Source organism: Cupressus sempervirens, chromosome 8 (assembly GCF_028749045.1).
Source record: "Cupressus sempervirens isolate cs-2001-9-10 chromosome 8, ASM2874904v1, whole genome shotgun sequence".
NCBI lineage: Eukaryota > Viridiplantae > Streptophyta > Pinopsida > Cupressales > Cupressaceae > Cupressus > Cupressus sempervirens.
In genome coordinates this window covers 452,627,714-452,642,142 of record NC_143125.1, presented here as the reverse complement: position 1 = coordinate 452,642,142, position 14,429 = coordinate 452,627,714, and the positions used below count along the sequence as shown (strand labels likewise).

The following is a 14,429-nucleotide window of genomic DNA, read 5'->3' as shown; positions in this document are numbered from 1 at the left end:
AAATAGCATAAACAATAAGTTATAACATATCATGGTGATCATACCATCATATAGTAACATAGTTCAATCAACTTCAACATCAAAGATGAAAGATTCAAAACATTTAAAATATCAAGTTCAACTATAATTGTTTCACGTTCAGTGTTTAATAGTAACTAATGGAATGAAAATCTATTAAAATTCTAGATTTTTAGTTCTAGGTTCTTCAATCTTCATCTTCTTCTTCTTCATATTCATCTTCTTCTTCTTCATCTTCTTCTTCATCTCCTCCTTCTCCGCCTCCGCTATCACTTGCACCAAGGCCAATGGGATCAGCAACAAAATCAACAATGTTATTGACATCAAAGTCATCAAAATCATCAATTGTAAGCCCAGCAGTGGAAGCATCCAAGTCCGCAATCTCTGCATCTACATCCCACTTCTTTGTCTCCCCTTCTTTGTCTTCTTGACTCTTGTGCGAAAGAAGGCGCAAGTTGTTATGCACAAATATCAGGTTCTCTGCGTTTTTTGATTGCAACCTATTGTGCTTCACCGAGTGGATGAAAGAATAGGTGCTCCAATTTCTTTCTGATGCTGAAGAACTAGCAACCTATAAAGACAACATAGGGTAAGCAATTAAAAAAGAATTAATTCAATTTTATAAAAAAATTCTTTTGAAGATAAAGTGAGCTAATTTTTTAAAAATAAAACTTGCTTGTGATATAACTTTGATTGCAAGGGGCTGCAATGTTCGGAATTTTTGGCCATGGTGGTACCACCAAGCATGAGCATCCTTCTTGAAGTGATGACGAAGAGCATCATTACTTAGACCTCTAGCATTGACAAACTCAATGAACTCATCCATGATTACATCTCTTACATCATCATTAGGAAATATTCTTCTAAATGCTACCGGGTACCCGTTAGACACTTCCATATCTCTATATGGTGGCAACCTTCCTGGTAGATCGCAATATTGTGAGCTATAGTATTTGGGGGTCAAGGCATAGGCAAGCAAATGTAATGGAGTGGTCATTTTGTTCCATCTTTCATCAATAATTTTTTGCACTTGTTTGAAAAAGGTCTCTTGCAGATCTTGCTCCTCCTCATTTATAACTTGCCCGATCTTCTCAATCATTGAGTCTATGCCATCATAGATCTCTCAAAGGCAAGGCCTATCCATGTCAGTGTACCTAAGCATGCTCATAATGGACTTGGTGATCTTAAGGAGATATTCCACACGTTCTCACCATGACTCAGCCAATAGCCTCTCCTTTATTTTGTTTGCCCTTTCAGTGTTCTTTTGCTTCCACACACCCCAATTGTTGTTGATTACCATACCTTGAAGTGCATCTTTCACTTGCACAAGTCGTCTTAAGACGATTATATGTGATGCAAAACGAGTCTTAGCAACCTGTGACATAAATTAGAGCAAAAAACGACAACTATTAGATACATATTTTAGAAAACTAAGAAAAGTATACACATAGGCAATTGCACAAGTAAAATATGAAAAATAAAAAATTGTCAAATATTAAAAATTAAATTACTAACTTGAGTTCAAGTTCATTTACTTTCAATAGCTCCAATTTTGAGTAGTTCCTGAAAAGAGATTGAGTCATGTGGTGGTTTGTGACAAACATTTGTATGTCCTTAGCCTCTTCATACATTGTTTTGATCCACTCAATTTGGTTCCCAATCTTCTGTAGCATAAGATTGAGTGAATGGACTGCACAAGGTGTCCAAAAGATATGTTGATATCGTGATTCAACCAACAAACCTGCTGCTCTACAATTCTTTGCATTGTCCGTTATGACTTGGACAACGTTTCTTGCACCCACTTTTTCAATGGCCTCAATTAGGATATCAACAATAAATGGCCTATCTTTTACTTTGCCCTCACAATCCATCGCTTTCAGAAACATTGCCCCTTTAGGGGACACCGCAAGGACATTGATCAAGGGACGATTTCTAGAATCCTTCCAGCCATCTGAAACAATTGTTATCCCTGTCTCAACCCATGAGTCCCTTATGGGCTTCAATTGATTTTCAACCCGTTGGACCTCATCATCCAACAAGGTGGTGTGCACTTTCTCATACCTGGGGCCACAATACCCTTTTGGAGCTTCATTGGCACCCCTCAACATGTCCTTCCAAAATGGAGAGCAGACAACATTAAAAGACAACCCATTTGCATACAGGCATCTTCCCACGTTAATGTCAGCAACTTCCCAAGCCTTATTTTGAAAAGAAGTTTCTAGTGGCCCCTTTCTTTTGTGTACAATGGGGACAAATTTAGTGTCAGTGTCCATTGTAGTACTGAAGAAGGGGTGGTCTTGTACTATAACATCTGAGGGGGGCTGCATTCCCTTTGCTTTTTTACTTTTATTGCTACTAGTACTGAGTTCTATTGCCCTGCGTTCTTTTCTCTCTTTTGCTACCTCATGCTCTTCAATATATTTTAACACAGTGTGATTTGGTATAGGGACACCATTTTTGCCAGGGCATTTCTTGATTTCTCTTCTAGTATAACCACATAAATGACCTACCACACGATAATAAGAACTATTTCTTTCTACACCACATCCTCGACATCTCCAATGGAATGCACCACCTCCTGGAATGGGTTTTATAATGTCTACATACTTCTATAGAGGAGAATCAGAGTTGGGTTCCATTCTTTGTTCGGTGTTGCCTATTGATGAAGAGGTAGATGACATTCCTTTCGAACCTTTCCCTATGACAAGAAATTAGATACATGTTCATAATCTATATGCAAGAAAATGACAAATTTTGGAATATTGGAAAAGATTCAAGAACATAAGAAGATTGAAAGAGAAATGAAAAAATGGAAATTCAAAAATTAGAACAAAAACAATAGCAAATGGAATAAGGTCTTACCTTTTGGTCCTTTTCTAGCCATTGCAAGTTTGCAAATGTGTATGAATGATGCATGAACACTTGAAGAACACCAACAAATCAATCTTCAAACTCCTCCTTGCACAACCGGATGCTTGCTCAAAAACTTATGTGCTCTCCTTCAAGGCAAAACAACCTATTTAGAAACATCGAATGACAATGAGAGGGCAAAAAACCAATTAATAACACCTTTTTAGGCTACATGGACACCAAAAAATAATCCAAAAATGCAAATAAATCAGTTAAGCTGACATCCGTAGCTGTGGGTTTGACCTTGGTTCGAACTAAGATCGAACCAGGCCTGCAAAAAAGAACCTTGGTCGAACCAAGTTCGAACCGGACCCAAACTTGGAACCGGTTCGAACCAGTTCGTGGTCCGGAGGGGGGGGGGGGAGGTACCCGTGCAACCTAGCATAAAAAAAATGTTGTTTTTGAATTCTGTTTGGCCTAAGGATAAAATTAAATGTTCTAGAAAATCAAGTTTAGCATCGGGTGAAAACAAATCAAGCCCTTCTGGCCCGAAGGTGTCCAAGGTGTAAAATTGTCAATTCGAAAACCTCTGAACCACTCCAAATTTGCTAAGGTAACTGAAAAATTTCAGAAACCTGCGAAAATTGCCAAGGCTTGCCCGAAAAAGGGGGTCCCCAAAAATTTTGGGGCGATGATGTGAAAACCTCACAACACTCTTCATCCCAAAAAAATCCCATAGGTTTTTGTCCTGAAAGTTTTCTATAAATGAAAGCTTACAACTCCCAAATTCTCCAAAAGAAAATGAATTAAACCAAGCATACCCCAAAACGAAACCCAAAGTGCCATTTTATAACTCTTTACTAAGGACCCCTGAATTTCCTTTTGGCTTGTCTTAATTTCCCTCATTTGAATAAATGGTTTTTGAGGGAGAGTGACTTAATAATATTTTATTATTTAGTTTGAGTCACTTAATCAAAGTTATCCTTTTAATATTTCATTTTTTTTGGACAACCTTAATGTAATTAATTTAATTAATTTATGGCACCAAAATTCAAGGACACTAGAAATTCTCTTTGGTTTTTGCAGTAGTAAACGGTTTAAGATATCCCGTTGTTGATTTTGGAGGTGGTCTTTTCAAGAATTCCAGGAGTAGAAGCAATTTTGCAATGAAGACAACCAATTTCAAGGAGAGATTTTGTGGTAGTTCTTGTTGGTTATTGTTTGTTATTTTAGATCAGATTATTACCAGTTTTGTAATGTTTTCCATCAGGCCATATGTCTGCAAATCATTGTGATTTCAGTCACGCTTTGTTATCCTATCAATTTAAGAATATTTGAATAAGGAACATGAGACATTCTTTTGCAGATATTAAGTAATTTGTAGTGTTTTCTGAGTTGATTGTTTGTTGTTGACAGATTAAGAGAGAGGGTTTGCATACCCTTGCATAAGTGGCTCATTGAGTCCCTTGTAAGGCTTATGCTTGTAGGTAACAAGATGGTGTAGATTCTATCCTTAATCTTGTATTTGCATTTCTTGGAATTAGTGTGCATGTAGTAGTCATTAGGATTTCACAAAGGTGTTTCGATCAAATTCGACCCAAATGAACATCCACTTGTGAATTTTTCAGCCCTAACATCCTTGAGCAAGTTCGTTTTGATGATATTTTTTGCCAAAGATATCATCGAGTTTACATTTTTTCATTTTATTTCTATGGGATATTTCACTGCTAGAATTAATTCAATTCGCTATTTCAATACTATCGTCCATGAGTAGTCATTTCTTTGATGGCATTTCATTCATTCACATTCTCACAAGTGAAGGGGCATAGAAAAGACAAGAACCTTTAAGAAATATTAAATACTAGAAAGAGGATGATGACACATACGCCCATGAGTTGCAACCTAAAAAATCATGCTTTTGGAAAAACAAAACCTTTGATGTATGTAGTGCCTTATGAGCTACCTGCAGTCTTTTCTCATGTTGTGTGATTGATTATGGTTTTGTGAGTGTGTCTATGTATACACCTCTCGTTTTTAGTACCAAGCCTAGAAATGTGGAGTTCAATTTACTTCTAACTTAGAGTCTAAGAACTATTTTGTATGCTATTTGCATGATAGGCACCTCTCAAGGGACTTAATTAAGCTTTAAAGCTTTAGGAGTCCAAAATTCCACCCCATACATCTTCATTCTTACCGTTTTTTAGTCAATATGGTTCCCATAAAACTTTCAAGAATAAGGTCTTGGATCATTACTAATTCAATCTATTAGTTCATAACAGTGTTTGAATAATTATTACTGGTTACTAATGTTGTCGTTTGATTTATTTACATGGATTTTTGTTTTTAATTTACTAGAATTATATTTCTTTGCTCTCATGTTGTCACCAATCCATTTGAACACCATATTTGTCAACTTCATCCTAACCTAATTCATTGCACAAGCTTGGGATTTAAAGTTCCCTCCATTAGAGATGAATTGGTATGTCACCAGTCATACCATGTTTCAAAATGTTTCTTAATATCATCTATAGAATGAAGTTACTAGCATTTGAAACTTAACAATATTTGTCAAATGAGATTTTCTGATAAGAACAATTACAGATTTATTCACTCTTTTATCTTCAATCTGATGCAGGCTTTGCGATGTATACCTTTAAGCATGGACAAGATTGACAAGAGTATTGTTGCAACATTGCATTTCAATAGAGCTTTTGCCTTGCGCGTGAGTCTAGTAAACAATTTAATTTGCAACAAAAGGATCTGTTCGAGATATTTTTCTTGTTGTTTTCTATTTGCATTCAATCTGGCATTAGTCTGAATTATCTATTTTTGCATTCTACATACACCAGTAGAAAGTCATGCATTAAATGTATCCAATATTTATGAAGGTAAGTGAAATTTGAAAACTAAAAACAATTCAGTATTGATAAATATGATATAACCATAAATATATGGATCCCTTGATTCTGTCTTTCTGCAATTGTCTAAATAGGTGTCCTTGGAATCAATGCGAACATTTAATTGTTGTCTGAAACAATATTTTTTGAAACCATATCTAGATGTTATGGTAGATTTTTTTGTTCTGGCCAGTTTTGTCAATACAAACTAGAACCCAAATGGTATTAAATTTGTTATATGCATCATTCTCTAAGCTTAACCAAATTGGGAAGACAAAGAAAGTGCATCCTAAGAGCCTTACTGATAAAAGAATACAAGTTAAAAGATTGCATCATCATTTAGTGGCAATGGTATGACAAAGATTCAGTAGAGCCCTAACATTTTCCTTTAATTGACATTACTGGAACTAGTTTAATGCTCAACTTAGCCTCATCAATTCCTTTGTTAGGTTTGGTAGTCTTATCATTAGAATCTCTAGAGCGAATATTTAATATTGGGTTGATTAGTGCCATACCATTTGTGTTTGAAATTGTTACAGATCAAGAATGTTAAACGTGCCATACCCATAGGAAGTTTTCATTTTGTGTCAACTTTGATATAATATAATAGAGTTTGTTGTTGGAGAGTTTTGCTAAGTGTGAAGAACAACATACACCTAGTGTGAGTAGGAATTTAGAATCTTAAGTTTTCTCCAAATTCAACTCTGTAATTTACATTGAAAGATGAATACCTCTATAAGAGGGAATTGACATCATGCTTAAACCTTAGAAGGATTTGGTTAGTGATGTTTTCAATGGTGCACCTAATTAAAGAGATGAAAGTCATGTTCCAAACTCAATATAGTGGTATGCTTGTGGGATTGAGAGTTACATCTTTGAGGACACATGTAAATAACATAAGGGATAAGATGGTGTTAAATTATGCACTCGGAGCTTGTAATGTACACTTCTCTAAGGTTGCATTTAATAAATAATATTAAACAAAAACATTAATAAATAAAGAAATATTATAACATAGTTTATTATTAAATATATTATTTTTATAAGATATCGAACTGATATAATTTATTATTATATCAATTGATATAGTGGTAATATTGAAATAATATAATATAATATAACTGACTATATTGATAATACAATGTTGATGAATTCTTAAATAATGAAAATATCATTATATTAATAAATAAGTATGATTAAATAATAATAATATAAAGATATATATAAAATGGTACAAAGGTTAATGAGTTTAATTTTAAGAATTAAACTTATTAGAGGACGACAAACATTAACAATATACTTGATCTTGTAAAAAAAAAAAAATTCCTATCAACCTTAACATTATATAATTCTATACATATATCAACATATGCAGATATCTCTTGTATTGCAGATACATTCCACTATATATCATATTTGATATTGTGGTAAGACAATTTACTATTTTAGTGCTATTGATCAATCTAATTATCAAGGACTGGACAAGGGACATTACAGTGGTATCAAAGCATAATCCTGCCATCCTGTGAGTAGAAGCTTATGCAAAATTATGAGAGAAGAACAAGGAAAACTATTACAATAATAGATAAGACGTCTATTATTAGTTAATGGTTATCTTGTAAATATCTTTAGCTTTAGTTTGCTTTCGTTTTTTGCTTTCTTTGGAATAGAATGTTTCTATTCTTTACAATCGTTTCCTAAGGAAACATCGTCTCATTCTTTTGTATAAATTGACCTTTCGGTCTCTGTTATTAACAAGCAAGTATTTACCAATTACCTCGTAATATGGTATCAGAGCTAAATGCTTAAATTTTTTTGTTAAAATTTATAATTTCTTCTTGAAATTATTTGTTTAAATTTTTCCAAAATTATTTCAGCTATTTTCTCCAAAAACCCGCCTAGGTTTTTCTGTGTAGAAAAATTCTGAACTCGGATCTACAAATTGCATGAAAATCGTGGTCGTTTTGTACCATTCTCAGCAAATTGCGATTTTTTTTTACACTCCATTTTCGCATCTTCAGCCTGCACCCGCGCGATTTGGAGGCTCTTGTTGTAGTTGCAAGGGTTTGTACTTCCTACCAAAGACGCGGAATCGACAGTTTTGGTTCAGATCTTTATCTAAGATTTTTTTTTGAGATCGTTTCTAACAGCCGCGTGACTAGCAGACTCGCGTTGTTAGGGTGAAAATCTGCATGTTTTTGTATCAAATCTTCATGCTCTTAGCCATCTCAGTCTGTCATCGTGCTCTGGGAAGCAGATTCGACCATTTTTTATCAAGAAATATGAAGTTTTTTCAAGCTTTTTTCAGCTAGGGCCGTTTTTTTTCGAAACCCTAATTTTTGGGGTCGAAAAAATATTTTGTTTGTAGATTCTTGGTGGGCTTTTCGAGAGCTCAACTGGGTTGTCCGTTTTTTCTGGGTGCCTCGATTTTTGTGCCTCAATTTTCGAGCCAGCGGATTCAGAAAACGACAGCAAATTCCTTCTAGGTTTTTCGAGCTCTCTTTTGGGTCATTCTTTGATTCTTCTGGGTCTTCCATATTTTTGCCTCGAAGAACGTGCCTTCACAGATTTTCACAGTTTTTCATTGAAAAACGTGCCATGGCATCTCTGAAAAATATTTTGCTCGAGCATAATTCCAAATTCAATTGTTGCAATTATGGAACCTGGAAGCAGCGCATCATCGCAATCTTCGAATATCGAAACATCGATCAACTTGTTCTGGGTGTTAAGCAGCATCTGACTTCTCCGGGTCTTGATCAAGATACATGGGATCTGAACAATCGAGAGGCAGTAATGCTTCTCAAACTCTCCGTAGCTGATGACCAACTTTCTCAGATTCCATCCGGCAAGACAGCGGCCGAAATCTGGACACATCTCAAAGGTCTTCATGAGACTTCCGACAAGAGCAGAGCCTTCTTTCTAAAAAACACTCTATTTTCTATTGCCATGGATGAGCGCACCTCGCTCCAGGCACACCTGAATCGGATTCAAGAAATCCGTGATCAGTTACTTGCCATTGGTCGCAAGATGGAGGAAGAGGATATTGTGGTAATCACTCTTCGGAGTTTACCAAATTCCTATGAGCATTTTATCGAGACTCTCAATATCACATCTATTGGTGTTGATCTAAAGTTCACTGATCTCTGCACCCTGCTGCTTCAGCAAGATCGGTGGAAACAATAGTTCGGTAGCATCTCCAGTTCCACCTCCACTGAGCAAGCCTTTGCTGCGAAATCCTTTCAGAAGGATAAGGGCAAGTTTCAACAACCATCTCAGCAGAAGTCTTCTGCTCTAGCATCCGATGGTACCAAAAAGAAGAACATTCAATGCAACTATTGCCACAAGTATGGTCACATGAAGGTTGCATGTCGGAAATGCTTAGCTGCCCAGTCTAAGCAATCAGGTTCGCAACCCAAAGCGAACAGTGCAGAGCACACTGAGCAGGCGGAATCTGCCTTTTATGCCTTCATGGCTAAAAGACCCGCAGATCATGTGCAGTCATCTGCCTGGTACATTGATTTAGGTGCCTCTCGACATTTCACTCACCGCAGAGACTGGTTTACTGACTACCAGCCTTATTTAGATTCTGTTATCTTTGGTGGTGGAGAAGAGTACACGGTTGTTGGTAAAGGCAACATTCAAATTCAGTCTGTTGGGAGGAAGCTCATATTCCTTGATGTGTACTACGTTCCAAGGATGGAACTAAATCTACTCTCGGTCAGTCAGTTGCTGCGACATTCTCCACACTTGGCAGTCACCTTCAGTTCACATCAGTCCACCATCACTGATCGGGCGACTAAGTCTACTGTTGCAGTTGATCTTGAGGATCATGGTCTTTTCAGACTTACTGATTTTGGTGATTCTCAGGATTTAGCTATGGCTGCTCGGCGATCTTCCATCAGCACACTTTGGCATCAGCGATATGGGCACTTAAATGTGCATTATCTCTCACAACTTGCTCGGGATGAGCTTGTTCTTGGTTTGCCAGAGATTCAAACCCAACACCTTGGAGTTTGTGATGCATGTCAGGTTGGGAAGCAACATCGCACACCTTTCCCCAGTGGCGATTCTTGGCGAGCTTCTCAAGTACTTCAGCTTGTTCATGCTGATATATGCGGCCCTATGGCCACTCCTTCTGTTCTTGGGTACAGGTATTTTCTGTTGTTTGTAGATGATTTCAGTAGAAAAATGTGGGTGTATTTCCTTAAAAAGAAATCCGATGCATTTACTGTATTTTAGAAGTTTAAACCCTTAGTTGAAAAAGAGTCTGGGAAATCTATTATTACTCTTAGATCAGACAATGGGGGGGAATTTTGTTCTAATGTTTTCTCCAGCTTCTTGGATACACATGGCATCTAACGCCAGTTCACCACACCCCACACGCCACAACAGAACAGTGTAGTTGAACGTCGGAACAGGACAATCACCAAGTTGGCTCATTCCATGCTCGAACACAGACATGTTCCGAAGCGTTTTTGGGCAGAAGCAGTTAACACTGCAGTTTATCTGTTGAACCGGTCACCCACAGTGGTGGTCAAAGGTAAAACTCCGGAAGAGGCCTGGTCAGGTCGCAAGCCCAGAATCAGTCACCTGAAGGTTTTTGGCTCTCTTGCTTTTGTTTGGATCCCTGATGCTTCACGCACCAAGTTGGATGACAAGAGTCAGAAACTGATGTTTGCTGGATATAGCAGTCTTCACAAAGCCTACCGCCTTATTGATGTTGAGACATCTCGTCTCATATACAGCCGCGATGTAGTCTTTGATGAGCAGCGAGGACCATTCATGCCTGTTTCTCCTGTTCCTGATCCAGCAGACCAGCCTATGCAGGTTCATGATTTGGGAGTTCGGCTTCCATTAGGTCCACCTGATGGGAGGGCTCCAGTAGCTCCTACAGCTCCAGTCCTGCCAGTGATACCTGTACAGCCACCTCCGGCTTCTCCTGCAGGATCACCTCGTTTTGAAGATGCTTCACCTGAGTTTGATCCAGATTCTTCTGATGAGGATCCTGTTGATCAAGCATCTCTTAGTACTACTGTTGGTCATTCTCCTCTCCGGCCTAAGTGGTGGGCTAAGACACTTGCTGATCTTCATGATGATGAGCTCATTGATGGGAGAACTGCTCGGAAAAAGAGCAAAACTACAGATTCTGTTAACTTTGCTCTTATGGCCAACATTCACAGTGTGTTTGAACCTCAAACATATTCCGAGGCTAAAGGAATTCCAGAGTGGGAACAAGCCATGCAATCTGAACACCAGAGCCTGCTGAAGAACAACACTTGGGTCCTTTCTGATCTTCCCCCGGGGAAGAAACCCATTAGCTGCAAATGGGTCTACAAAATCAAATACAAATTAGATGGTACTTTGGATAAGTACAAAGCTCGTTTAGTGGCAAAGGGCTTTTCTCAACGTCAGGGCATTGATTATGAGGAGACCTTTGCTCCTACTGCAAAGATGAGCACCATTAGATTAGTCCTAGCCATGGTAGCACAGTTTGGCTGGAAGGTCCATCAGATGGACGTAAAGAGTGCTTTCTTGAATGGTGATCTCCATGAAGAGGTCTACATGACGCAGCCTCCTGGTTTCAAGGTTGTTGGTAAAGACCATCAGGTTCTCAGATTGGTAAAAGCTCTCTATGGTTTGAAGCAGGCCCCTCGGGCATGGTACATCAAGATTGATAGGTACCTCAGTGATCAAGGCTTCAAGAGGAGTTCTTCAAGGCTATATTTCACTCTTTATGACAGCTCCTAAGGCTGATCATTGGATGGCAGCAAAGCGTGTGCTTCGTTATGTGAAGGGCACTTCTGATTATGGACTTCTGTATTCTCGGAGTTCTAATCCTAAACTCAGTGGGTTCATAGATTCAGATTGGGCAGGCTCTATTGATGATAAAAAGTCAACATTTGGATATGTGTTCAGTTTGGGATCTGGTGCAGTCACATGGACCAGCAAGAAGCAGCAGGCAGTTTCTCTCTCTTCTACAGAGGCTGAATACAGAGGGACTGTTAAGGCAGGATGTGAAGCTGTCTGGTTTCGTCGGATGCTTGGGGATATGCAGATGTCACTAGCAGGACCGACTACTCTGTTTGTTGATAACGAAGGCATTATCAAGTTAGCACGGAATCTAGTCTTCCATGAACGAACCAAGCATGTGGATGTTCATTGTCATTACATACGACAGCTGGTTGAAGACGGGACTATAGATCTGCAGTATGTTCCTACCACAGATCAGACTGCAGACATTCTCACCAAGCCTCTTGGTCCTGATAAGTTTGTGAAATTCAGAGGACAGCTTGGTGTGTTAGATAGATTAACCATTAAGGGAGGGTATTACAATAATAGATAAGACGTCTATTATTAGTTAATGGTTATCTTGTAAATATCTTTAGCTTTAGTTTGCTTTCGTTTTTTGCTTTCTTTGGAATAGAATGTTTCTATTCTTTACGATCGTTTCCTAAGGAAACATCGTCTCATTCTTTTGTATAAATTGACCTTTCGGTCTCTGTTATTAACAAGCAAGTATTTACCAATTACCTCGTAATAAAAACCACAATGAATGAGTTAGCCAATGAGATGAGATCCTATATGGAACAAAGTCAAACAAACCAAACTTTAATAAGTCAAATGCAAAAATCAAATCAAGCCCTTCTCCAAACATTGCAAAATGTGGGAAATTCTATCAGAAATTTGAAAGGCTATCCTAACAATGGAAGATAATTTAGTTCAAATCACTCAGAAAATAATAATGTATCCTCCACATCTAGGACACCCAACACCTGTGCTTACCCAGGATAGATACCAAGAGACAAGGAATGAGTATGTATCCTCCACGTCTAGGACACCCAACACCTGTGCTTACCCAGGATAGATACCAAGAGACAAGGGATGAATAGAACAACCAATGACTAAAACTAAAGACCATGCAAGAGCTTATGCAACTCTAGAACCTCACATAAGAGAGGCTGTATCATTTTAGGCATTTTGTGAAGATAAACGACGAGAGGCACCCAGAAGGGGCATAAACAAAGAACTCAAGTGCAAAGGAAGAAAAGTAACACTCCCTAATTTTGATGTGAAAAACAAATCACAGCTCACGCATGGTTGCAGAAATTAAATACTTTCTTCACTTTGAGTCCCATGACAGAAGAGGATGCCCTCTACTTCGCAATACTCCATTTGGAAGGGGCTGCACATGAATGGTGGTACCATGGGCTTATTTCCCTAGGCCAAAAAAAAAAAAATTCCTATTGGGAAATTTCCCAAAAGCTTATTAGTAGGTTTGATGAGAGATACCTTGAATGGTATTTCTAGGAACTCACCCAACTTAAGAAAATAAGAAGTGTGGAGGAATTCGCTCAAAAATTCTAAGGATTATCTTTTATGGTCTCAAATCTTTCCCAAAAGAGTCTCACTTGTATGTTTATAGAAGGAGTTGGAGATTCCACCAAAAATTTTGTAAAATTGGTTGAACCTCAAAACTTGGAGGAAGCAATAAAAAGAGAAAGGAAGGTTGACTCAAATCCTTCAAAACAAATATCTAAGGATTTTTCAACCAAGATAGAACATAGACATGCAAATTCGAGAAAAGATTTTAGAGAAAAAGAGTGTTATTTCTGCAAAGGGCAATGGAGCAGGGGACACCAATGCTAAGACGAGGAAGCTTTAAAACAGAAAGAGGACGTATTGAAAAAAGGAGTATGTTTTAGATGCACGGACCCTTGGGAACTAGGACATAATTGTAATAAAAAGAGTCAACTTCATGGATTAGAAGCAATACCCAAAATAGAAGAGGAAGAGGAAAGAACTCCACAAAAGCAAAATGTGATCACGGGAGTCTTAACAACATCCAATCAATGAATGAGGGAATACGAGGGAATTGGAGCTTTGAGGAGATTTAACCGTAGCCGCACTCTAATTGGTAGGTTTATCTTCAATCAATAATATAACAAATATTATTTATTTAAATATTTATTAATGATTACTAATAGACATGTAAGATAGAATTTAAATAAAGGGAAAGAGTGTTAAGGGAGAATTGTACTTAAAAAGGGCAGCGAAAATACTGCCAAGGCACAAATTAGTAGTACAAGTACAAAAGTTGTAAGGAAAATGTTGCAGAGGGTATGACAGCTCATGAGGTGTAAGATACACCTATTGTTGATGTCGTTGAGATAGAGGCTACACCAAAACCTCACCAAGCCACTAGGACAAACTTATTGTAGTAGCAGTGAGAAAAAGTCATTATAAGGGAATTCTACTGCACTGTAATTTAGGGAAAATTGCTAAGGGCACCCTATTGCTAACACCTTCCCAAGGCTACAATTAAGGGAGAATCGCTAGGTCACTCTATTGCAGCAACATGTTACACAAAAACACAAGGGCACCCTATTGCTCTATAATTAAGGGAGAACAGCCAAGGCACCCTATTACAAAAGAGACCTAGGGTGCAATTTAGGGAGAATCGTGAAGGGCACCCCATTATAGCGACAGTTAAGGGGGAATCGTGGTAAGGGCACCCTACTGTGTTGTAAATGAGGGAGAATTGCTAAGGCCACCCCATTGCAGAAGTAGCTGAGGGAGAACCATTGATGGCACCCCTTCGCAGTAATAACTAAGGGAGAACTAGTAGTAGGGCACCCTATTACACTGTGATCTGTCATGGAAGAC

General features: G+C 38.0%; 1 protein-coding gene across 4 annotated transcripts in view; it reads left to right on the top strand.

Annotated features, from left to right (window-relative positions):
* Positions 1-14,429, top strand: part of TPR9 (Tetratricopeptide repeat (TPR)-like superfamily protein) — a 213,803-nt gene that overhangs the window by 34,865 nt on the left and 164,509 nt on the right. For 2 of the 4 annotated variants that reach the window (XM_089798057.1, XM_089798059.1), the window contains exon 3: positions 5,504-5,590. The exons of the other annotated variants lie outside the window; for them this stretch is intronic. In XM_089798057.1, the coding sequence (XP_089654183.1) occupies positions 5,504-5,590 (87 nt within the window). The remainder of the gene's footprint in view (positions 1-5,503; positions 5,591-14,429) is intronic. 4 annotated transcript variants of the gene reach the window in all.